Below are 26,390 nucleotides of genomic sequence, written 5' to 3' on the forward strand. Positions count from 1 at the left end.
AACACTCCCATTCGTTTCCTACTTTTCCTATCATCGTCCTATCCTTATAAGAATAACACAGATTGTAAGAAGTTAAATAGCAAACATGTATAAAAGTTATAGTTAAAATAATCTCTTCGTTAAAGTAATAAACATATTTAAATTAATGAGTGCAAATAAAAGTAAATTTATCAATTAAATTGTAGATTTCATTTCACTCCTTCTTTGTATCCATACAAAATAGTGATAATTCAATAAAAATTATTCAATTGTATTCATAAAAGTATGCAATCATTTCATAAATGTTTTGTTATGACGTCACGTTAAACTATCGTCCGTAAACCAACTTTACAGACAACCAATTTTTTTTTGTTGAAATAATGGCATTCTGTCTTCAATTTACTAAAAGCATTATTTCAATAAATACACAATTAATTGTAAACACCAGTTCTACTAGTACTTAATAGTTGGGAGTTTTTTGCGCAACATAGTAAGAATGTAAACGAACCACCTGAATAATCACCAAAACTGTCAGGTATAGAATGATTTATTTTGTTTTCCTTAGATCTACTCTTACAAATTTCTAGGAATATCTCTTTATTTTGGTGGATTCATGTAACAAATTGCATTTCCACACGAGTCATTAAGAAAAAGTAATTGAAAGCTAATCGATTCTTTTATTTCAGTCAATTAATTTATGCTTAAAAATCAACATGAGCCAGTGATTAATTTGTTTTAATATTAAGCTACGGTGGATTAGTTAACGTGAGGGTATATTTTCCATCTTATAACGTCTTTGATACATGAAATGAGAACATTTAAAATTAATTTTAGTACATACATGTTATATTTATTAACTTATTAAAATTTCAGATGATTGCTAAACAATTTGAGTTTTTAACCTTGGAATGGTGTGTAAATAGCTAACAAAATAATCACTCACAATTTTAAAATATAAAAAATCATTTTATTAAGCAATGAACAATAAAATATATAAAACATGTTTTTCACAATCATTAATTTAAAGAAAATATTTTGCACACACTATATTCATGCACATTTTAAACAACCACTTGCATTTCATTTCAATTAACATTCTTACGTTTTTTATTAATATCTCACACACAAGTCTACACAAGAAAGCAATAAAAAAAACCGCGCCTGACAGATATTTCACGTGAGTAAACACTGAATATACTCCACTCTTTAAAGCTAAAATATTGAAAATAGCTTTATTACAGTAATATTTTAAACTTCACACACGATAGGGCTTTTAAACCATTGAAAAATTAATTTTTTCTCCGAATATGAAGTTGTCAAATGCATCTATCAAATAACTGAAAAGAAAAATAAATAAGATAATCGTGTACGTTGTTCAAACTTTTTCTCAAGAAAAATATTATTATTTAAATTTTGACTTCATACCTTTATAGCCTACAGATCACAAAGGCGTTAGTCGGTTCCACTTGTCCCATCGGAACATATTTATCAGGACACATCCTACGATATTATTAGCCACTGGTAAGTATTTAAGCTCACTTTTCATTCGGGTTCACTGGGATAAGTCGAACAGAAGACTAGGTGTATTTACACGAAAAGTAAATGTTTTTGAGTTATAGTGCAAAATCACAAGGGCCACACTCATTGAAATTCCAATCTCTGCTGCAATTAGTCACATGAATACGACAGACGCGACACGAACGATGTGATACGACAGCAAAATATCGCATTATTGTGAACGTGCGGTTTGTTAACCGCGCAACAAATAGAAACGCACAGCTAGTTATTAAATCGCACCCGCGATACCATGGAAACTGAAAGAAAATTAATATTTGGAAAGTTTGTAGCGGCTGCGAATTTAGTCTCTTTTTTTTTTCGTAACATGGTTACTATCGTCAAAAGAACCCGGTCACACAAAAGCGTAATGACTTTGGCACGAGTTTCTTCGTTAAACACTGCAGGGTCGACGTATTTTGGACTGGTATAGCTATCGGAGGTGAATTGCCGCTTCCGAGAAGATCCCTTCGCGGATAGAACGCAAGACGTTCGACCCGCACTATACATAGGTCATATAGAAGCCTTGTCTGACCTATGCTGCTACCGAAAACTAGCCCTGATGGATCACCCTAGCCAAGCACTCGCGTCCACTGTTGTGTCCACACGTCCATTATCTCCGGAATAGTGTTGTATGCTGTTTGTTCATAATATTGCGTTATATTTATGCCGTGAGATAAGTTGAAACCATAAACAGTTTAATTTATAACTTAAATACGGACAAATAAAAACATTAAGTAAAGAATGGCCAATCGGTGAACTTAAAACTTATAGGGATATGTATTGCTAATTAAATTTATTTTTAATAGTTCGGTGTTAATTAGAATAAATTTACCGTTCATAAAATCCACGCTACATTAAAATTATGTAACTTTTTGCTGAATCTCCGTAGATATCACGACTCAAAATGGCTGCGTGCACATTAGTACGACCAACTGTCAACAGGTGGTGCAAACAGTAAAAAAAAAAAACATTCGGATATCATCCATCCCTCACAAATACGTCCTTCACACTGAGGCATCATTTGCCAAGGGGTGTAGGGACGTGTGTGCTACGGAAGCATCCCTGGAAGAAATAAAGTGTGGGGCGGGGAGGCGGCCCGACGACGGCGCCGCCCCCCGCTCACAGCCGTTACGCCGCCTCCTCCGGGCCGCCGCCTCGCTTCAGCAGCGGCAGAGCGAGTTCTCCGCGATGGGCGCCTCCTCCCAGAAGCGCATGCGCTCCTGCTCCAAGTCGCGCTTCATCTGGAGCCGCAGCGCGCGCGAGTCGTCGCCGTCGCCGGCCGCGTCGATGGCGAGGTAGCGCACGTGGCGCGGCTCTGCGGCGGAGGCTGGAACCTCCACCGGCTTCCAGCGCGCCTCGGTGACTCCCTCCAGCCCGGGGCTGCCCTCGCTCGGGTTCCTGCCGACCGTCACAGGGAAGCCATCTTGGTTTCAGTATGGTTTTAGACCAGAAAAAGGAAAACATATTCCTGTAGGCCTACTTTCATAAAAGATCTCTTTGCATATAGTTTGTGACGGCTATGGCTATATTTATTTGTGCATATATAATATTTAATATTTCTAAAATTTTAAATGATGATTTATTCAACAATAATTATTTAAATCATGGAAAATATAATCGAATATTAAATAATTGAAATTTATTTTGTTGTATTTACTTATTAATGCACACAATTAATACGAAAAGGGCAATTCAGGCAACAGTTTACAAATAACTTTAGGAAAAGATTGAGTTAAAAAAATTTTATATGCACCATTGCTGATTACACTGTATGTAATAGGGATGCCTCTATAATTGACCATAACGACAAATTACACAAACATTTTTGAGGTTTCTCTATTACATCCAGCAATGACAAATGTCCAAAAAAAATTTAAACAAAATATTTAGTGATGTCTGTAATAAGTTCTTTAATTATTAATTTTAGTGTGGCCCTTGCTACGACACTGTAGTAGCTCTCTAAGTGTTGTACCAGACTGTTGGATGACGATGGACTTGTGGTGGAAATAGTTGATAACTATGGATGAGTATTAAGACTAATAAAGAACCATTTCAGCAGCATATTAATGATAGTGAACCTAATCACTACAATAAATGGACCTCAGTAATGTCACAAACTAGTGACTGATTAGAGCCTTTGAAGTGGTATTTTTATTGTTATTATAAGTCAGACAGGTCAGAGACAAAACAGGTTACCGTAGGATTTTATAGAGAATAATCTAACAGATTTCATAATTTTTTTAAATTCTGTGTAACATCTTGGAAATACGAACATAATGGGGTCCCAGCACATGTTCGCACTCGGTGAACAGTGTTTCATCTTTCGGGTTCGCCCTCATGCAATCATCACCAATATTATCAAAAACTTAATCCATCCACCTTAAAGATTCATGCCTGCGTGTGGCTAACTTACCCGTACTTGGCGAAATTGGTCCACATCGTGACCAAAGTATCCATGACGCGGTAGTCGGGCTCGTCAGGAGTGTAGCTTCCTAATATGTTGAACAGGTACAGTAGGTCGTCGCAGTGATAAGGCCCTGTGTGCAAAAAGAGATTGAGTTACATTACTTCGTTATTTAAAAAAAAAATGAAACTGATATTTGGCAGGTGTCACGTTAAAATTCACAATTCTGTGTGAACTCTGGTGGCGTTTTTTTTTTTTTTTTTTCCATGGAGAAGATATTTTACAGTCGGTACCCATCCTTATAACCCCAGAAAGTGAGCAGATTCATTCCTTGCTAAGCTACGATTCAGTACTATTTTTAAGAACTGGATAAACTCACGGGTTCACTTCATTTTCAAGATGGCGTCCGTAACGATAGATGATAACAGTGGTGACAATTCAAAATGTCGGGTGTGACGTAAAACATTTTTATTACTTTTTATTAAGAATTTTTTAAATACATTAATAAATTACTGGTTTACTCTCGCCGGAAATCGAACTGAGGACCGAAATCGTTTAAATAAATCAATATTTGAAGTAGGCAATTTTTTTAAAATTTTTTGGAATTTTTTCAGGAATTTCTAGCATTGAAATTACGGATTTTCAAGAGGGCAGCCGCAAAGAAACATGCAACTGTATTTTTATAAATATTTTTAACCAAATTTTGATTATTTTTTTATAAAATTTAAAACCTTTTTCATTAAAATCGGATAATAAATATAGATTTACAAGATGGTGGTCGTAATGTCATACTAGTTGACGATATATATATACCTTGACATAAGTGGTGGGAGGTCAGTCTGCCAGCGGTTTCCGTGAAGGAAGGATCGGTCGTCATTTTTATTTTTTTGCCCTCACCAGGTTCGAACCGAGGACACCAAGCTCCATGATGTAGTGTACATTTTTTTAAATATTTTTTTTATGAAATTTTTATTTTTCAATACGATTATTTAATTTTTTTTATAAATTTTAAATTTTTTCCCGTTTTTCTAACATAAAAATTACGGATTTTCAAGATGGCGGCCGTAACGGAAATTGCAACGGTCACGTCATAATCCAAAATGGCGGTCATAATCCTAGATTATGTCAGAGGCTTATCAGCGGCTTTAGGCATGGATGCTTAAGCCTCTTTTAGGACATTGTGTTCTTTCTAAGGGCAAAATGAGTTTAGAGGTTTTTCGAAATCCTAATTTTTGAATTGTACAATTTTTTGGGATTTTTTGACGGACAATTTTTCCAAAAAAATTTTGAAATTTCGTGAATATTGAGGGAGTTTTGGACAAATTTTGGACAATTTTGAAGGTCAAAGATCAAGGTCAAGGTCATCCAATATGGCCGCCGTGACTCCAGAAATCCAAGATGGCGGACTAGCTCGGTCAGCTCCTCGCTCCTCACTCCTCACCCTGAACCCTGTCCCCGGAACCCCATTATATACTACTCTGCCCCCCTTTTTCTTAAATGTAAATGTGTATATTATTATTTAAATGTAAATATGCATAGAATAATGTAGAGTGTAGGTGTGGTTCACTGACCGTAGTCGACCGCGAGTCCGGGGGCGAACACCGCTCCGAAGGTCCTGTTCCCCCGGTAGCTGAAGTGGTAGCTGAAGACGCTGTCGTGGCCGGCGGCGGCGTGGAGCAGGCTGGCCTGGCGCGAGGCGTACTTGAACGAGCGGTCCGTGAACGCCTGCAACGAGGACAAAAAGGAAACCAGTCGCGATTACGTGTCCGTGAAGGTTCCGTCGCCGGGTGTGGCGAGTACAGGCGAAGCCACGTACTGTATAGAGAGGCAGGATGGTTCCAGCGGTGGTGGTCTGCCGTTCTTTTTTTTTATGCCTTACGCGGGATGGAGGTGAAATGGACACCAACTAGGGACATGCATTTTTCGCGAGAGAGAGAGAAAAAAAAATTCGTCGCTCTTTAGACCGCAATTGTCTTATGCCCGAGCTAGCGAGTGTTCCCTTTTAATTGGCGACCGTCCGTCCGCAAGAGAAGCAGGGGCCATTCATTCAGGACGCTTATGCTTCCGGCAGTGGATGGCTGTGAACGGCGCGCTGACAGTTAGTTAGTCATCCACCTGAAGTAAACCCGGCCAAAGAAAGACTAACTACCCTTTGGATACCGTTACCATGGAGTGAGTGAGTGACCTACGGAAAAATGGAAAATGTTTTCATGGATTTTTCGTTTCATGCCCCCATACACACCAAAACCATCGTCAACTCAACTGTTTGTGTATGTGTATTATACACCAGCAATGCCCGTCATGCGTTGCTATGCCTCTTTCAATTTGTTGATAATTTTTTGCAGTAGGTACCTACATATTTGCAAACCATATCTATCTCTCTCTATATATATATACCTCTCTATAAATCTCCACTATATTTCTCTCTTTATATAAATCTCTCTATACATCTCTAAAACGCTATAACTATAAAATATATATCTCTAGTCATATCTCTCCGTATCACTTTATCTCTACATGTCTCTCTACGTATCTATGTTTCTATATATATCAGTCTATCTCCCTATTCATATCTCTCGACATTTCTATATCTATATCGTTCACAGACAAACGCTATACTAAGTTTTTTAACGCACAGCTGGTCTGTAAATCTGTTCGCGAAATATGCATGGCGCTAGATAAACATCACAAACAACACACAGTCCTGTACCCAGGGAGAAAGAAGGTTTGTTAAATCCCTTCCCCGGTCGGGAATCGAACGGGTCACATGACCCACCAGCCAGACACGCTTGCCGCGTAAAGGTTTGGAGACTATCTCTGTGTTTAAAAAAAAATCTGTAGTGTCTTAATGTGGGTATATTATTCATAGGTCTGTAAATTTAAGACTGAAATAAAATAAATCTCTGCGTAACCTCCGGGACTCTATCAATTAGGTGATTTTGGACGTGACAACGTCTAATAAAACGATGAACGCCGGCTGCACGCCCGAAAAAGGATGACTCATTGTCCCGTTACGCTCATAATACGCTTGCGCCGCATCTATCTCTCTTCCACTCGATTGGAACAACCATCGATTTGACTTTTTCGAGGCACATTAAACTTGAAGCACTCTCATTCGTTTCCTACTTTTCCTATCATCGTCCTATCCTTAACAGAATAACACAGATTGGAAGAAGTTAAATAGCAAACATGTACAAAAGTTATAATTAAAATAATCTCTTCGTTAAAGTAATAAACTTATTTGAATTAATGAGTGCAAATAAAAGTAAATGTATCAATTAAATTGTAGATTTCATTTCACTCCTTCTTTGTATCCATACAAAATAGTGAAAATTCATTAAAAATTATTCATTTTTATTCATAAAAGTATGCAATCATTAAATCAATGTTTTTGTTATGACGTTGTCACGTTAAACTATCGTCCGTAAACCTACTTTACAGACGACCAATTTTTTCTTTATTGGAAATGTTGTTATAACTGATGGACCGTTGTAACTCACGTTGACGAAGCCCTGCGCGTTGTCCGGCGCGAGGGGGAGGCCGCCGTCCAGGTAGAAGGCGCTAACGTTCCTCCACAGCTGCGCGGCGACCTCGTGGCTCGAGCAGCTCTGCCGCAGCTGCAGCAGCTCCGGCGCCAGCGAATCCCAGCGCGCGTTCAGGTCCGCCAGGAGGGTGGCGTTGGCCAGCACCTCTGAGGATCACGCGCGGTCTTTCTGTCAGCGCGGTCTCTCCCCCTCTTTTACACTCGTCCGACTCGCGGTCTCTCAGGACTCAGCCGGAGATGGAACATCGAACCTCTCCGACGAGCAAATTCTTGTACTTACACTTGTGATACGAAACTCGGACACGAAATTTGACGCATATTTAAGATGTACGCACGCAAGTTGCCGTTTCAACTGCATTTCTCGACGCGAGCAGCCACGTCGACTGTTCGATCATTAGAGACCGGAAAAAATTCGCGAATTCATTTCGCGATAGGCTAAAATACAAACAGTTATACCTCTGTGCTGCCTCGGCCATTGGCTCACAACTCACCTGGATGAATCTGGGCCAATGAGAAACACCCAACCAAAGCTTTATCGAATCACAGGCTGCTACGTTGGGACGTCTCACAAGACAGCAGCCAATGAGTGGGTGGCATTTGACCGAGTGTACGTAGAACTATGGAGTTCATCCTGGAGATCATTGAACCCGCGAATTTTTCCGGTCCCTATCAATCATTCGATTTTGCAGAGAGAAATTTCAAACAATATATAATAATAAAACGGCTCCGACAAAAGTGGAAAAGACTTAAATCAAAATACAGAACTCCCGGGTTTTGGCCCGGTTTTTACACAATGAATTTTATTAAAATACTTGGCCATCTTATTAAGATTCGTTAAACGATGAATACTATACAGTTTCCCTTTGGCTTTGTTAACTTTGGTCCGCGCCATCCGACACATGTGGCAGCACACGTGGTTACACATTTCCGTTCGATGCGACTTCCGTTCCATTTCAACGAAATTACTCCTACCAAATACCGTATACCGAGAGCTAAGATTTTACACATCATAAAAAAGGGCAGATAACAATATTTTATCTATTCCAGTCCGCTCCTATTGCTCCTCTAAAGCAAGGTTAAGTTTTTTAAATCTCATTATAGCTTATTTTTAAAGCCACTGTACTGTGTGCCTATTGTTACGAGGCGACTAGCGACAATGCCGGCCAGCCAGATGAAGCGCCCTCCACGGTAATCCGACTAGCGGTCTGGAAGATTAAGCGTGCCTCCAGAGCCCGTTACCGTAAGTGGCGTAAGGACGGCGTGTTGTCGTAGCTTCGAGTGTTAAGGCCCTCGCCTACCCTAGGCACACACACGGTACTTTTGATTTCGGATTAAGTTTTTAAACTGTGTTTTTGGGAGAGTGGAAATGGCTAAAAGGCGTGTTTTCGGAGTAATTTTTTTAAGCGTAAAACAACCAGGACAGATTCTTGAAAGCACTTAAGGGGCTTGCATAACACCTTTATCTTCATTTCTCCGCCATATAATGTTACGGTCACCGCTCAAATTTCACAGTTATCCTGTGACGACGAGACGAATGCGCGCCAGTTCAGAGCCTTGCGCTTAGAGGCTATACCGCGCTGGAAGCACCAGCGAGCGTCGCGCTTATCACCCCGCCTCACTAACACACATACACCCCTGACGAGGCGGGCCCCTTAAGTCGGGGATTTTGATGGCGCGAGCCTTCGGAGGGCTACGAGACCTTTCCAGGACGGGGCAAGGCCGGTATGTAAGAGACGTACACCGAACTGTAGCTGGTGCGAGAGTGACACAGGCTGGTGGCGACACAGGCCAATCCTCGGGCAGCGGAGTGACCCCTGCTGTTGTGTGCGCGGCGGACGAGCGAGTGGTTGGGACCGAGGTGAGTGGTGAGAGACGAACAATAGAGAGAACCACTGTCGAGCCGAGCTCCTGTGGGGAGAGTGAGTAGTGGACTTACTACAAATGTGCTCACTTAGTGAACAGACGTGTCAATTGTCGTAATTTAACTGATTGTGCGAATCTTTGTTAAATAGTTTAGAGCCACATTTATTTCGCTAGTCCATTTCGCTCCAGGATAGACTCAGTTCGCTTATACGTGACATAAAATATAAATCAAACATACTAAATAATATATTAACAAAAATAAGTCAAAATACTTGTAAAACAATACATTCCAATCTCAACAAGGTAATCAAAAATGATTATAACTAAAAGAAAATACTAACAATCCACAAAAAACATAAATAAAGGAATAATAAAATATATTAACGCTATTTTTTATAATTTATAAAAAAATTATTGGTCTTATATATCAAAAAAGAATTAAATGTTCTTAAAACTTCAAATGAAGAATATAACCTATAAATAATTTACAATACTATTATTTTTAATAAACTACCTTAATAAATAAAACATTATTGGTCGATAACAAGGTCACATCGATTATTGGTGGGTCACACGTAATTGGGTGACCACACTTTCTCCTTGTTTACAACCGGCTCTGGGTCATCATTGACGTGTCAAGGCCACTGCAGGGCAATCATCAACGAGAAGCAAATGTGTTCTCGAATTTACTTTGCTACCAAATGAATCCGCGAAAATACCGTGTCTCTAAACATGTTTTTTTATAGTGACGTTTTCCTAATATATCAGAATTGCATTTAAACGGCGTTCTAAGGGGTTCGGACCCCCCCCCCCTTCTCATTTTACTTAGTGGCATCCCTAATGAGCTGCGGGCTGATTACGGACATACATTTTGCGGTATGTGATCACATATTAATTAAACTCGCGGAGATTACCGCGAAAAAAAAATCTGTGTGATTACGAACACAACATTTTTCGTTGAAACCCAACAGTTAATTGAAAACGTGACGATACTTACCGTAAATATGACCACGAGCACACATTTCAGATGGTATTTATCGCACCGGTGCTGCGTTATCAGTTGGCAGTTTGAAGCGAGTCAAGTTTTAAGGACGTTATTTATCTCTAACTGGTTTGAAACAGTGTAATAATGTAGTGGCGCTATTTTCTTTTAACATTTTTGAGTATGTTAGGGAGCCGAATCTATTAAAACTGGGTTTAAATTAATCAATAATTTTTGAGGTTAGAAAATGTTACTGTAGATGTTTTATTTTAATAATCTAAGGTTTCATGCTTGACGACTCAAAACCTTGACTGATTAAAATTTTATTTTAAATAATTGTGAAACTAATCCGTAGGATATTTAAATTTCTTAAAAAGAAAATAAGGGACTAAGAATTAATATATAAATTATCGGTGAAACAAAATAAGTCATGTTTTACTGACGAAATAGTTTATGGAACGCACACATTAACTATTCAGTGGTTGCTGGCCGTTTTACTTCATTGATACACATAATTTGGCTCACAAGTCTCGCGGATTATAAGGAAACACGCACCTCATGTTGGTGCGTGCCTGGGGAAGAAACTCTAATTGCCGAGTCTGGGACATAGTTTTCTAAGTAGCTTTGGCCACGCCTGCTAGATAGTAGCTTTCGTGATATATATATTACTAACACAGATACATCGATTGTGAGAAGTAATGCATCAAATATTATCAGGCAAACAAACCAGCGAAAAATTAATTCACTTAAATTTGGTAGCCATATATTTTGTGGTGTGGCATACAAGAAATACTAAGTAATTAGACGTCAAATATTCATATTATCATTATAAAGCTAACACTTTGTAATTTAACCTCACGCCCGAGGTTTTTTTTTTTTTTTTTGCTAGTAGCACCTGCCGCTACGTTGGATATTGAATCTTCTGATTGGCAGACCAAAATTTTAAACTATATAATGAAACGGCTCCGAAGAAAGTGGAAAATATTTGGGAAAAAAAATACTAAACCCCGGCTTTTGACCTGATTTTTGACAAGGAACTTTATTGAACTTTATACTGGCCATCTATCACTGAACACTATAATAATTGCTGCCCGGGACGTGAGAAGAGCAAGATGGCGCGCACTCACGGCCAGCGAGGATGAGTCCTTCGCCCAGCACGGTGCCCTGAAGCCAGGGCACGTAGCTGAAGGCCCGCCGCTGGATGGCGCAGTAGGGGGACTCTGGCAGGAACCGCTCCTCGCCCGGCGAGACGTCTGCCTCGACGACCGGGCCGAACACGTTCAGCGGGTGCACGGACCACGTCTGCGGCATCAGTCACAACTTAGACACGCCCCACTTAGAACTGTCATATCTAGAGACCGGAAAAATTCGCGATTTCAGTGACCTATAGGAAGGACTCCATGATCCTCTATGCACTCGGGCGAATCGCATCTGCTCATTGGTTACTGACTCCTAGCACCTGTTAACTGGGATGCTAGTGATTCGCTACTGCTTTTGTTTAAATTTTTTTTTTCATTGGCCCAAAGTCCTTCAGATATACTGTGGCCCAATCACTGAAGCAGCGAAATTTCAAACTGTTTGGATTCTAGCCTATCGTGAAATAAATGCGCGAATTTTTCAGGTGTCTAGTCATATCTTAGAAACACGCGACTTAGAACTGTCATATATTAGACACACACCACTTATAACTGGCATATATTAGAAACGTACAGCTTAGAACTGTCATATCTTAGACATACACGACTTAGAACTGTCATATCTTAGACATACACGACTTAGAACTGTCATCACTTAGAAACACACAATTTAGAACTGTCATATCTTAGACACACATATCTAAGAACTTTCATATCTTAGATACATACAACTTAAAACTGTCATATCTTAGACACACGCAACTTAGAACTGTCATCACTTAGAAAAATGCAATGCTAAACCACGTAACTTACAAACATTAGAACTTAGAAACACGTAAATTAGAACAAGCATAGCTTAGATATTTCTACACTGTGTGGTTCTAAGTAATGAGTTACTAAATTGTTTGTTTCTATATTATGACAGCACCCGTTTGAGGAAAAAACAAATGATGTACACAGAATAAAAAAAAAACATTTCAAAGCAGTCATGAGGACTGCCTACAGAAGTGAATACTTAAAACTATAAACAACCAGTTTTAATTTTTGGATATCCCAATTAATTGTTTGATCTTAAATAAAAAATTGTAAATCATTATACTTAAAAATATTATCACACAACAAATTTGTTTTTTCACGTTAGTAAAATAACTCCTGAACTACTATAAAATACGCATTGCATAGTAATTGTCGGTATTAAAAAAATAAATAATTTTGTTCTTAATTTTTAGTTTATATTGCTACAAAGAACACTGTATACACACATTTGATTCACATATGCACAGCACTGATGTACAGGGACTGAAGACGAGTACTGGCTGCGCGCGCACCACTGAGTATATATATACATATACATTCACGTCACGTGACCATGTCGATGACGACTTACATGAATTTACTCCCTATCCAAACCTTCCTATAGAAGGTGTCACTTCAAAAAAGTAAAGTACTCGCCATATGTAAATTCTAACCTATCGTAGCACAAACTATGTATTAACTAAACATGTTTTTTTTTTAATACAATGCTTATTTAATTATTGAATTTATATTTTACGCTATGCATTATTATTTCACAGCGTTTTGATAACGTATTATAAAAACCACATGGTAATGCGAGGTGCTGTTCAAGACTACTGTCAACGGAACGAACGGTAAACAGCTGTGTATTCTTTCTTGTTCTCTCTCTCTCTCTCTCTCTCTTTCTCTTCAAACGCCAAGGAAATGTTCGCGCTCGCTGACACGGTGCAGCACGACCGAAAAATTTAATGGCACGCGATTCTCCCTGCTTCGTGTTACACATTTCCGTCTCATTCACGAAGTACCTCCCACCGCCGCGCCGTTTACCGAGAGTTAAGATGTTACACATTAAAACATTTTTTTTTTTTTAATTTTACGAATGATTCCTTTGGAAACTAGTCGCCAATAAAAGGCTGGTAGTTAGGGCAATGTGTTCCTCGCGAAACGACGAGCTGTGCTGTAAAAACTTTCTTAGTACTGTCTTGATTTCGTAAATACCTTATTTTTTTCTAAACAATCTCTACAAATTTTATAAAAAATAAAGTGTGTTTTTTTTTTATCTGTTTGTCCTTCTTACCTGCCACAGACGTGACATAGGTGTATAAAAACACGCTCGTGTTCGAATGCAAACGTTTTGTCGAAATTCCAAAGCAATCGCGGTGAAGAACTCTCGGAGGTTCAAGATTTCGAACGTACGAACATTTACAATTTAATTTTAATTATGTACACGGGCCAACTAGGGGAACCCCTCGATGTGTGTGCGTGCGCTAGGGTGAGGTGGGGGAAGTAGGGGAAGGAGGGGAAGGAGTGGAAGGAGGTGAGGGAGGGGAAGAAGGGGAAGTAGGGAAATTCGGAAGAGGGGAAAGAAGGGCGGAGGGGAAGGAGGGGAAGGAGGGTAAGAAGGGAAAGTAGGGGAATGCGGAAGAGGGGAAAGAAGGGCGGAGGGGAAGGAGGGGAAGGAGGGTAAGAAGGGAAAGTAGGGGAATGCGGAAGAGGGGAAAGAAGGGCGGAGGGGAAGGAGGGGAAGGAGGGGAAGGAGGGGAGGGAGGGGAAGAAGGGGAAGTAGGGAAATTCGGAAGAGGGGAAAGAAGGGCGGAGGGGAAGGAGGGGAAGGAGGGGAAGTAGGGGAAGGAGGGGAAGTAGGGGAAGTAGGGGGAGGAGGGAAAGGAGGGGAAGGAGGGGGAGGAGGGGGAGGAGGGGGAGGAGGGGTAGACTCACGTGGAAGGCGTCGCCCGACTCGACGATGCGCGAGGCGTCGACGCGCCGGAGGCAGGCCACCAAGGCCCTGGCGTCGCGGTGCGGGCAGCCCAGTAGCAGCGCCTGCCTCTCGGCCAGCGGCCTGCCGTCTGCGGGCAGCGCGAACTTGCACAGCGCCGTGCCGCTCTGCGAGATGGCGCGGTGGAACAGGCCTGCCAACCGAACAGCACCTCCAGTCGGCGAGCTTACAGCTACATTACATTTTAAACAAAAACGGTGCGTGAACTTTGGGTACGCGCGTTTAAATGTTATACTTACTTGGCGTGATAAAATTAACTTACTTTTATTTTCCATGCAAATAATTAATATAAATAAAATAATAAAAGTATGTTTTGAAGTGATATTATAATTACGGTTGGTGAAGTATAAATTAAATCAATTTAATACTAAGATTTCAATATTAAAGACGCTTGTATAAAATTAATTATTTAGTTTATTCAAATAATATATTTAAATTTGAATACATAATGAAAATCAATTAAAATAATTTATAATGAAAATAAATTATACAAAGGGAAAACATCAGTTACATAAATACACTTTTAAAAAGTTTATAAACACAATTTATATCACTAAAATTAACAGTAAATAATTTTTTAATGATATAAACCAGTACTTATTACCTAAGACTATATTTTAATATTTTAAAGCACATATATAATATTTTATTTGTATGTAGCCTTTTGTTTTGTCCTGTGAAGATTTCGTTGCATGGTGCGCGTTGGCGCATGGTAGCACATTGTTTCTTTTTTCATAACGCGCTCAATGTAGTATAACTTTAAATAAATTTGCGTGTACGTGTGTATAGAGACCGGAAAAAAATTCGCGGGTTGTTTTCGTGATGTCATAAAAATCAAATACCTACGCATTCCTCTGTGCTGCTTCCACTAACTGCACAAATTGTTTAATGCAAAAACTTTTGGCCGATGAAGAACCCTTAATCAAGTAAGTATCCGAATCTCAGGCTATCAAGATGTGACATATCACCAGTCGACAGCTAATAAACAGATTACATTTTCCCGAGTATACATAGGATTGTGCTGGAGGTCACTGAAAACGAGAATTTTTCCAGTCCCTAATTATTTACACGCGTTAGAAGTATCTATTGGACTGCAACTTTAAGTTTGGAAAAAAAAAAAGATAGCGCCAAGTTCGTATTATCATAGAGAACTAATAAAAGGTTAGCTATATTGGACGCCATGTTTTTTCGAACACAATATTCTTGGCTAGTAAATTATAGGTATAACTAAAGTTGATATTTTGTCTTGTCGCGACTATTCAAGTTTACAAAGTGTATTACAATATAGTTTATCTGTCGTAACGTTTCAAATTCGCTAAGTATTCACGAAAGTGAATATATACGTGTGCATGTTGCCACAAGTGGGGCCACCATCTTGGCGAATTTGGCTCGTGGCTTTTAGGAGAAACGCGCACGCGCATTTTAATTTCAACCTGTTAAATTTATCGTTCTGAGAAGCCCATAAATTTCATTGCAACAAGTTGAAAAAAAAATTTTAATTCAGTTATAATTTAAACTTTGCATTTCAATAATTCACATAAATATAGGTACGGAAATTTTGCGAAATCATTAGTTCGCAAGGTGGAATGCAAACCTTGACACTCTCGCACTGTGTTCATGATTGGACGGCAGTTGTTGTTGTTTTTACACGCCCCTCTATGACCGTGAACCAACGTTGCCCAGCTGGGAGAGAAGTGAGCGAATCAGGTAGTTAGTGCCTGTTAATGAGAACAAAAAAGTTCTCGCTACGAAATCAGCTGATGTAAAAGAAAACATTGGCAGAGTAAACGTAAGGCTTTGAATTTTAACCGGATGCCAAACGAATTCTAGAAATTTCTGGGTCTTTACATATAAACGATAAAATACAAGACCTTCACACTGGACTTTTTTCTTTATTCTACCTCTCCCTCTCACCTCTCCTTCAATTGAGTGCCCCACTCCTCAGCGTTGCACTTTTCTTTACGATCTGATGAGTCATCATTTTGACTTACCCTACCTGCTGTAAGGAAAGTTACACTTTAAAAAATGTGTGCGTGGAGTCCACACGCGAATGAAATTAAACTTCTTGCTTAATATATTATTATGTGTAAGAAACATAATTCTCTTCGGCTGAGGTCGCAGATAAAAAAAATGTATGCAAGTATGCGAGCGCTAAATTATGCTATTGCGCAAGTATGCGGGTGTAAAAGTATGTAAGTTTGTAATTATGTAAGTGCAAATGATGTAAATATACAAGTATGCTGTTGTTCAATAAAGCAAGAGGGCAAGTATTCAAATGTGCAAGTATGCTGGTATTCAAGTATACAAGTGTGTACGTATGTATGTGTGCAAGTATACAAGTATACTAGTATGTAATTGTTTGAGTAGGCATGTGTGCAAGTATGCGAGTAAGCAAGTATGCAAGGGTGCAAGAGCGCTCTTGTGCAAGGGTGCAAGAGCACTCTTGTGCAAGTGTGCATTTATGTAAGTGTTCAAGCATGCAAGTGTGCAAGCACGCAAGTATGCAAGCATGCAAGTGTGCAAGTATGCTGTGTCATTCACCTACCGTCTCCTATTCTACCGGTTCCCCCACCACGTACCTAACTGTTCCCCTCATGCGATCGGAATTTTCGTAACGCTCTAAAATTTTAGACCCCTCAGCAAAGAAGTACCAATTCAAAAATACAAAGTCGGTGTTTATCACATTATAGACTTAGTGTGTAGGTTACTAAGTGTGCACGTTTTTCTGCGCGCAGCTCATCTGCGCAGTATAAAGTGTTTGGACCAATGGATGTAAGACTAATAACTCCGTGCACTGAACGACCAATAGAACGCCCAAAAAAATCATGTCGTGGCGGACGTAAATGACGAGATGCTGAGGTTATAAAGTCCTGTAGCATTTTATATCCTGAACTTTTAATGATGCAATAAAGTGCACGATAATCTATTACTATTGAATTTAATTATGTTGTTTGTAAACATGTTGCATTTTACAGTTTTAACAATAACGTGTTCCTGTTGTACCATTTGTTAACAAACGTACGCACTGTAGTTTACATCAGCTGAATTTTAATTTTATGTTGGCAAATGGTTAGCCGGCGTTGGCCTCGTACGCATAAAGCAAGAATTATATCCTTACATCCATCATGAAAATCGAAAGGACCCAATTTGTATTCAATAAATGTATAAGTCATCACGATGTTTATGGTTGGTTGTGTAATATTAAAAGTTTTTCTTCCTTGTGGCAAAGATCATTTATTTATAGAGTTCCCAAGACTATAAAAGAGCGGGCATAGATAATACGGGAAGCCTACTTTCATTGACCCCCGTAGTCCCGAACACATCCGAAGATCACAGCTCGTTCTTGCAACTTCGCGGTCGGAATTTAAAAAATAAAAATAAAAACACACACAAACAAACAATTTATTTTGAGTTAATTTTTCACGATTTAAAATTATTTTGAAATGTCGCTTACTTAACGCAACCAACATTTAATTTTATTTGCGGTCACCTTGACTTTCCCAAGAGAAAAAAAATGAATGATAGTTTGCGAGATTTTTTAAGTGTAACACCTTACCTCTTATTATCACTGCCGCAAAAGAAAGGTCACACTGACGTGGATTATTCGGTCGTCTGACTCAGGATAAATGAGTTGTACAAGTTTCTTTTGGAATCATTTATGACTATCTAAAATTAAAAGTTATTCAAAGCAGAACCGTGATGATTTCACTTGGTTAAATATTTGTCGACCCAATCATTAACAACTCGTTTGACTATCTGGTATGTATAGTTTAAAAAAAGTCAATTTTAATTATGCGCTATAAAAATTGAGATTATCTGCACTTTTGTCCTGATCCGAGATAATTCATCATGTTTACGTCCCTCCCCCCTCAAGGTGACGAGCCCACCAAAATTGGCTCACGCTTAGATACCCGGAATTTTTTCGAATTCGCTTGGCGTCCAGTTGAAATTCAAAGTCTTATATCTTCTCTAAAAATATTTTTCTTTTATTTTAGCCGATTTCAGCGAGAACCGTTTTGGTCCCGCTAATAGGCACTACCTAATTAGCTTACTTCTCTGCTAGCTGGGCATCGTTGGCTCACGGTCGTAGAGGGGCGTGTCCAAATAACTGCCGTCCAATCATGAGCACTATCAAGAGTATGAAGGTTTGCATTCTAGCTTGCGACCTAATGAGTCCGCAGAATCAGTAGGCTCCGAACCACACATGGATGAAACATTTGCAATATGTATGTAGTGTTGATGCTTCACGTTAATACATTTATAAGAGAACATTACATTTTACTTCAATTTGCACACTGAATTGATACTAAATATAAGTTAATTTTTGTTATAACCTTTTACATAACGACACAGACAAACATTTTTGAACGAGATCTAACATATTAGCCATAACTAGAAACCTGAAGAAAAAAAAACGAATTACTTTCTGGTGACGTAACAAAATAAACAAAACCTCGCCCCTTTTAGGCATACGCCTTCCCGTGGTTATAATATATTATAAATGTTCCACTTATATATAATTAAATTGTAAAATTGTTATATGTTTTTTAAGTTTAAACTTATCAATGGAACTTTTTTTAATTACCTTCAACTAAAACCAAGATAAATGATCAGTTAATAAGATAATACATAACATACATATACAATAAAAATATTACTGTATATATACAACTATAATGATACAACAAAAATAAACTATGTATACAAACAATTCAAAAATTTCCCACGCATATACGTTTCACATAATTTTGATAGATCATTAATATTCACATTGTAGTAATTAACTGTTAAAGAATAATTAAAATAACAAATTAAACCAACAAAATAACTTCACTCGATTGTATAAAAATAAGTCAGTTTTTTTATCCATTTGACTCATTTTATTTTCCAGCCGGATTGAATTTTGTAACTTTGTAATGGATATATGTTTTTTAAGATGTGACATAACTACTAATAGCCCAATCTGAAAGCTTGTCAAATAAATAATTATAGGCGTTCTAGCCTTAATTAAAAAATAATAAAGAGAATTTAGCAGGTCTGAAAAGTCATGTTTTTTTTTTTACTTCAAGTGATAAAAAAATTACAGTTTGTAAGATAATATTTCACTCCCTCGTGAGACTTAGTTATTTCGTCCCCGCTTCTTAGTACGATTCGTGCGTACACAATAAAGAAAGGTTACAGTTTGTTATGCATATGGATTTTCCATCGAAGGAAACATTGCATTAAGACGCGCCTTGGTTTTCCGTTACTCCACCAGCTGTGGTGATGAACACGTGGCCTATCCATCAGGCGCTCCCGCGAACCTATCCCAATTATGTGTAGTGAATTGTAGTAAACTAATGTTTTCACCCGGCGCCGGGTATCTAAATGTTGGCGAACAATTACATCATTCTTGAATAAGAGCAGTATGTTAACATTTTAGTTAGCGGACGACGTAAGAACTTCGTCTATATTTGATGTCTTTGTTCGAAAATAAATTCCTCTATCGCCAGGCTTTCGGATCAAATGCGTGCCCTGAAAAGGGACTTAATTCATCTATCTCATTGCAAACATTTCCACCTCATATCAAATTAAAAATTGGTTTTGTTTACTCGTTTGACTGGGTTTTGCGTAGCTCAAAGATTGGAGTAGAAAAAAAATTACAACTTTTTTAATAGCTATACTATCAAAAATGTTAAATTTTTTTGCAAAAAATTCTAAACATTATCTAAAATCTTTGGCTGAAACAAGTTTTGACGAGACTAACTATTAATTAAAACCAGAGGTTGAAATTAAAAAAAAATCAAACCTTTATTGCTATGAAATTCGTTCTAGGTTTTTATAAACTATTTTAATATTATCTTAAACCTTAAGCCAAAGTAAATTTTATACAACCACGTTATACATCAAAGGATGAACAATATGGTGAAAAATGCATAACTACCTAAGTTGACATAACATTATATACATTGTAAGTTATTAAATGCTGGGGGCTTTGAGTTAAAAACATTCGAAACATATTTTTTTCGCATGGAATTTCAGATTATGTTTAATCGATCATTTTATTATATTGGAGAATTTATACGATGTTATGTTCATTAATTTATTAAAATGTTCCAGAAGTTTATGGAATTATCCAGAACATTTACAGAAGAAATAGGTACTTCGAAATCTACCTACGCGTGTAGTCTGCGCAGAAAAACAAATTTTTAGTTAGTATCTTAAGCACGGCACCGAAAAGAGTGATAATCGAAAATGAACTACGCTCTGATAAGTAATATTCGTTTTTTGAAGATTTTTTTTAAAAAAAATATATAATTAATATTTTTGTCGATAAGGGAAATGCGAGGAATAATTTGTTAGCTACGATAACGAATATTGTGATTGGGCGTTTGCGAATATACATACCTACAATAGAAATACATTTACTGTACATATATTATAATAAAAGAGCTCTGATTGGTCACTGTAACCGAGGGAGTATCCCGAATGGACAAGGGTAAGCAGCTGGCAAGGGACCCACCTCCCCCCTTCCGATTATCGAAGTGTAAAATTACTGTTTTTTCTGCTTTCTTATAGTAAAATTGTGTATTAAAACACGGGTAAGATTTAATATAGGTGGAGGAAAAACAGACTTTTTAGATCATTAATTTATTTCCTTTAAATTTTGTTTATTATCGCATGTCACCGCAGACCTTCCACCATGGAAGTTTCTGAAGTCCGTCCCCCTTACACTCGTGTGGAGGAACCGGTGCATCGCCGCCTCACCTTTGGACATGGGCGACAGCATGTGGTAGTGCACGCAGCTGCCCCCGGCGCTCTGACCGAACAAGGTGACGCTGGACGGGTCGCCGCCGAACTGCCGTATGTTGGCCTGCACCCAGCGCAGCGCCGCCACCTGGTCCTTGAGGCCGTAGTTGCCCGGCGCCCAGCGGTCGCCCGTGCTCAGGAAGCCTGCGGGCAGCCGTCGCCACTCTGTTGGGCTGGGTCAGGTCAGCTCCGTTGAGGTTAGGTTATGTTAGGTTATGTCAGGTGAAGTTAGGTTATGTTAGGTTAGGTTATGCCAGGTAAGGTTAGGTTAGGTTAGCTCAGTTGAGGTTAGGTTAGGTTATGCCAGGTGAGGTTAGGTTCTGTTAGGTTAGGTTATGCCAGGTAGGGTTACGTTCTGTTAGGTTAGGTTATGCCAGGTAAGGTTAGGTTATATTAGGCTAGGTTATGCCAGGTAAAGTTAGGTTATGCCTGGTAAAGTTAGGTTATGCCAGGTGAGGTTAGGTTATGTTACATTAGGTTATGCCAGGTGAGGTTAGGTTCTGTTAGGTTAGGTTATGCCAGGTAAGGTTAGGTTATGTTAGGTTAGGTTATGTTAAGTAAGGTTATGCCAGGTGAGGTTAGGTTCTGTTAGGTTAGGTTCTGTTAGGTTAGGTTATGCCAGGTAAGGTTAGGTTATGTTAGGTTATGTTATGTTAGGTAACGTTATGCCAGGTGAGGCTAGGTTCTGTTAGGTTAGGTTATGCCAGGTGAGGTTAGGTTCTGTTAGGTTAGGTTATGCCAGGTAGGGTTACGTTCTGTTAGGTTAGGTTATGCCAGGTAGGGTTAGGTTATGTTAGGTTAGGTTATGCCAGGTGAGATTAGGTTATGCCAGGTGAGGTTAGGTTATGTTAGGTTATGCCAGGTAAGGCTAGGTTATGATAGGTTATGCCAGGTAAGGTTAGGTTATGTTATGTCAGGTTATGCCAGGTAAGGTTAGGTTATGTTAGGTTAGGTTATGTAAGGTTCAGTTCTGATAGATTAAGTTTGATACGTTAGGTTAGATCAGGTGAGGTGAGTTTAGGTTAGGTTAGGTTAGGTTACGATAGATTATGTTTCGATACGTTAGGTTAGATCAGATGAAGTTAAGTGAGGTTTGTTTATGTTAGGTTTGGTTACGTCATGAGGGGTTACATGAAGTCAGTTTAGGTTAGGTTAGTACAGGTGATATTGGGTTAGGTAGGGTTGGGTAATGTTAGTTTACATTATGTTATGTTGGGTGAGGTTATGTAATGTCAGATTAGGTTAGGTTAGGTGTATTACGAAAAAAATTCTCGAATAGAACCTTTTTTTTTGTTTTGTTTTTAAATGTTTATTCTTTACAGCCAGTAGTTTAAGTCAAGGTGACGACGTCACATGAGCGTACAAAAAATATTGTCGCGGTTCGAAATTTTGCAGGGTTTTTGAAATCAAATTTAGGGACTGTACTGACGGGACTCTGGGCTGTCTGCTCTGTTCACTCGTCAGCGCAAGTGGCGTGACCATGCAATTGGGGCACGGGGCCGGCGCGGCGCGCTGCGGGCTTGCAGATTTTTGTTTGTTGTTTGTTCGGCCGCGCCTGGCGCAGCCACGGGCCGCAGTTACTGGGGCGCGCTGTCGTAACAAGCCGCGCGGTGTGGCCTGCACGTCGGGGTAGAGGGGGGTAGCCTTCCCAGATGTCCTAGTGGGTTGTTTAGTAAATTTGGCTTCAATAACGAGCGGTTGTTATGCTAGGCGCGGCAGGGCGCGCGAATTCAAGCGCAAGTGAGTGGTAGCTCGGGGCTCACTCAGGCGGAGGCTATGGCCGTCGTCTGAGGTAACGAGTCGCTTAGATCGTAATGTAATTTAAGTTAGTTCATAATGTAGTCGTCTTCAGGCTGACTCTGGCGGGAGCTAGGTCTCTCGTCAGAGGTCACGATTAGTTAGAGTCCTAGTTTTTAAAATGTAATGGTCGTTCGGGTTTTCAAGGGCAGGAGAGGCCCCTACGTGAGTTTTTAAGTAATCGATCAAGAAAGGCTTATTGGAAAATGTGAGTATAGAATTATCGTTGTTTCAATTTTAATTATAAATTAAGATTTAATCGGAAGGATTAGGGAAGAGCTTAGTTAAGCTCTCTCTTTCTCTCTTGTAAGGTCGTTCATTAGTTAAGGAAGTAATGAAGAGATTGTTGTTGTAAATTTTAATCCCGCTTTGTTAATGTTCATAAGGACTGATTTGGATTATTTGACTTTAAGAATAAAATTTTTAATTTAGTATCCTATGTTATTTTGCACAATCTCCTTAGTTCAGCTCTCTCCCCAGACATCCTGTACGGGATGACGAACCTATTAACTTCGATCCAAGGTACATTAAAGGATTTTATGAATTTAAGAGAAATTGTGAGTAATGCCTTTCGCAAAGTATGAAGCCAGCAAGCGAGTGTTTTGAGGTCACGATCTACCATTCTATCCCCCCGTAACTTTTGATGCTTACGACTTACTTACGATCAATTTTATTTGTTTTCTCCCCCGCGACAATATTGTATCTAAAAGTGAAACTATAATTTATCTACGACGTAAGAATTAATTGCCAAATAATCAGATAGCATCAGCTGCAGCGCTGCATGGCATGTTTTAATTTAACACAAGAGTCCTTTGTTTCAAATCAGTAGGTTTTTGCACGTCTAGATTATCTTGATTGAATATGCTTCGTGTTAGGATTGTTATATAAAGGTATAAATGAAATCTTTGTCGAAATATTGAAATTGTCATTAAATTTTTCTTTGTCTTCTGTTATTTAATGTTTTTGATAATTATTTTTAATGAATTCGCAGTGTATTATTGCTACCCACACCCGAGACTCCGAAAGCGTGAGAAGAATAGTGATCACAGGTTACGTAGACAGAAAATGATGCACAGTTATTTGTTTTACTAAGATGTTTGTTTCCAGTGAACTACGTTTTCGGTTTATCTTCGAAACTGTTTGAGATTTCACAAAAACTTATTTGAATTTCAAGTCAATATTATCAGCAATATTTTAGTGAAGTCGTTTGTAAAGAGAGTGTTTATGAATTGCGGGACATAAATTTAATGGGTGGTAGGGAATACCAAAACAGAATATCCTTTGAATGATTCTTGGAACGGTTAAGACTGATTCAAATAATAATTTTGTCTGGTTTACACTGTGTGTAACAGAGAAAACCCGAAGAACGTAAAACGAAAGATGAATGCACAAACACAGAAAACAAACCAAAATCAGCCAATGTCATACTGTAAATGCATAAGACAGCACAGATATTTCCGTGGAAGGAATTTGTCAGAGCAATATCACAGTATTTTGTGCCTGATGACGGGAACAGGTCGCAACTCCTTTGTCTGTTCTCGTCTGTGCTGTCATCGTCGTGTTGTCAGTATACCAGCTTAATTTCATCGCTGGGTTCGCATGTGAATCGCTTTGTTGTCGGCGAGATTATCTGTTTATTATCACAACTGGATTCCTCTTTTCTGTCCCCGGTTGTTGATTTGACCGTATTTACCGGTTTTTGGCGCTACTGTCTCGTCGTTGTGTGCGTTGTGATAACTGTTCGGACTAATTCCCTTTCTCGGGATTATCTGTGCTGCCTATACATCGGGTGATTTCGGCTTGTTTTCTGCGTCGTGTGTGTGTGTTTGCGTGTTCATCTTTTGCTTGCCCGTTCTTCAGGTTTTCTGTGACCCACATAGTCTTCAGAACTTAAGTTTCGCGGTACTTACTATCTACACGCCAGATAATGTTCTTTGCGAGACTGTATAGTCTTTTGGCGTGGCTCCATTTGGCGAGGGAGGTGGATACGCCGACTTGAGCGCGGTTCAGAGGCGTTGGGGAAGAGCTTTTTCGAGAGGCACCACCACGAACCCCCTAGCCCATTCAGCATCCAACATACACTCACTGGCTTAACCCATCCTAGAGACCTGCAAAATTCGCGGATTCATTGACCTCTAGGATAGACTCCACAGCCCTTTAAATACTCGCGGAAATGACACATGTTCATTGGCTACTGACGCGTGAGACGTCTCAACTAGGCTGTCCGTAATTCGGCACTTTCTTGGTTTAGTGTTTCCCATTGGCTCACAGTTCCCTGGATAAAATGTGGGCCAACCGCAGAAGCGGTACGAAGGTATAGTTGTTTTGATTATAGCCCATCGCGAAATGAATCCGCGAATTTTGCATGTCTCTACGGCCATCCAGCAAGCTCCGAGGGCGCCTACTCGAGCCTGTGGCACCTCTGGGACCAATAAGAACCCCCGGGAGCACCCTGGCACCGCGGCGTGACCCAGAGCAGTGCTCGACGTCCACTGACCCAGGGCGCCCAGGCGGTAGTTGAAGGTGACCAGCACCACGTCCTTGTCCATGAGGAACTGCGGGCCGTACAGGTAGCTGGCGCCGGAGCCGCTGAAGAACCCGCCGCCGTGGATGAACACCATCACGTCCAGGAGATCGCCGTCGGTGGCGTTCGCCTGCAACGCCAACAGCCGCCAGTCAAGAAGATGCCTGAACTGTAGGATGAACTCCATAGTTCTACGTGCACTCGGTCAAATGTAACCCACTCGTTGGCTGCTGTCTTGTGAGACGTCCCTACGTAGCAGCCTGTGATTCCGATAAAGCTTTGGTTGGTTGTTTCTCATTGGCCCAGAGTCATCCAGGTGAATTGTGAGCCAATAGCAGGGGCAACACTGAGGTGTAACTATTTGTATTTTAGCCTATCCATCGCGAAATGAATTCGCGAATTTTTCCGGTCTCTAAGTATCACATGCCTTAGCGTTAGAGACCGGAAAAAATTCGCGACCTATAGTGACCTATAGGATGAACTCCATGATCCTCTATGCACTCGGGCGAATTGCATCTGCTCATTGGTTACTGACTCGCAGCACCTGTTAACTGGGATGCTCGTGATTCGCTACTTCTTTTGTTTAAATTTTTTTTTCATTGGCCCAAAGTCCTTCAGAAATACTGTGGCCCAATCACTGAAGCAGCGAAATTGAAAACTTTTTGGATTCTAGCCTATCGTGAAATGAATGCGCGAATTTTTCAGGTCTCTACTTATCGTTTAGGGGCAGGCAATTTTCCGCGAAAAAAAATCTGAACTCTTGATAGACTGAAAAAAGGTGTACCCGCACCAGCGGTTTCTTACTTGTGATTGGCGGCCGTCTACGAGAGAAGTCGTTGCCGTATTTGACCGAAACCACTCAGGACGCGTTTGCCTCCGCACTGAAATACTGTGATTGGTAGAGACCGGAAAAATTCGCGAATACATTTCACGATAGGCTAAAATACAAATAGCTATACCTCAGTGCTGCTTCTGCTATCGGCTCACAACTCACCTGGATGACTCTGGGCCAATGAGAAACACG

At 39.6% G+C, this 26,390-nt stretch overlaps 1 protein-coding gene across 3 annotated transcripts in view; it reads right to left on the minus strand.

Moving 5' to 3' along the window:
• Positions 1-930: 930 nt before the first annotated feature.
• The window catches only part of LOC134531903 (juvenile hormone esterase-like), a 66,122-nt gene continuing 40,662 nt past the window's right edge, over positions 931-26,390 (minus strand). For all 3 annotated transcript variants that reach the window (XM_063367934.1, XM_063367933.1, XM_063367935.1), the window contains exons 4-11: positions 25,340-25,496; positions 21,004-21,189; positions 14,199-14,389; positions 11,457-11,631; positions 7,441-7,631; positions 5,512-5,665; positions 3,950-4,073; positions 931-2,934 (exon numbers count right to left, since the gene is read on the minus strand). In XM_063367934.1, the coding sequence (XP_063224004.1) occupies positions 2,697-2,934; positions 3,950-4,073; positions 5,512-5,665; positions 7,441-7,631; positions 11,457-11,631; positions 14,199-14,389; positions 21,004-21,189; positions 25,340-25,496 (1,416 nt within the window). In that variant the 3' untranslated portion in view covers positions 931-2,696. The remainder of the gene's footprint in view (positions 2,935-3,949; positions 4,074-5,511; positions 5,666-7,440; positions 7,632-11,456; positions 11,632-14,198; positions 14,390-21,003; positions 21,190-25,339; positions 25,497-26,390) is intronic.

Source organism: Bacillus rossius, chromosome 5 (genome assembly GCF_032445375.1).
Source record: "Bacillus rossius redtenbacheri isolate Brsri chromosome 5, Brsri_v3, whole genome shotgun sequence".
NCBI classification, from domain to species: domain Eukaryota; kingdom Metazoa; phylum Arthropoda; class Insecta; order Phasmatodea; family Bacillidae; genus Bacillus; species Bacillus rossius.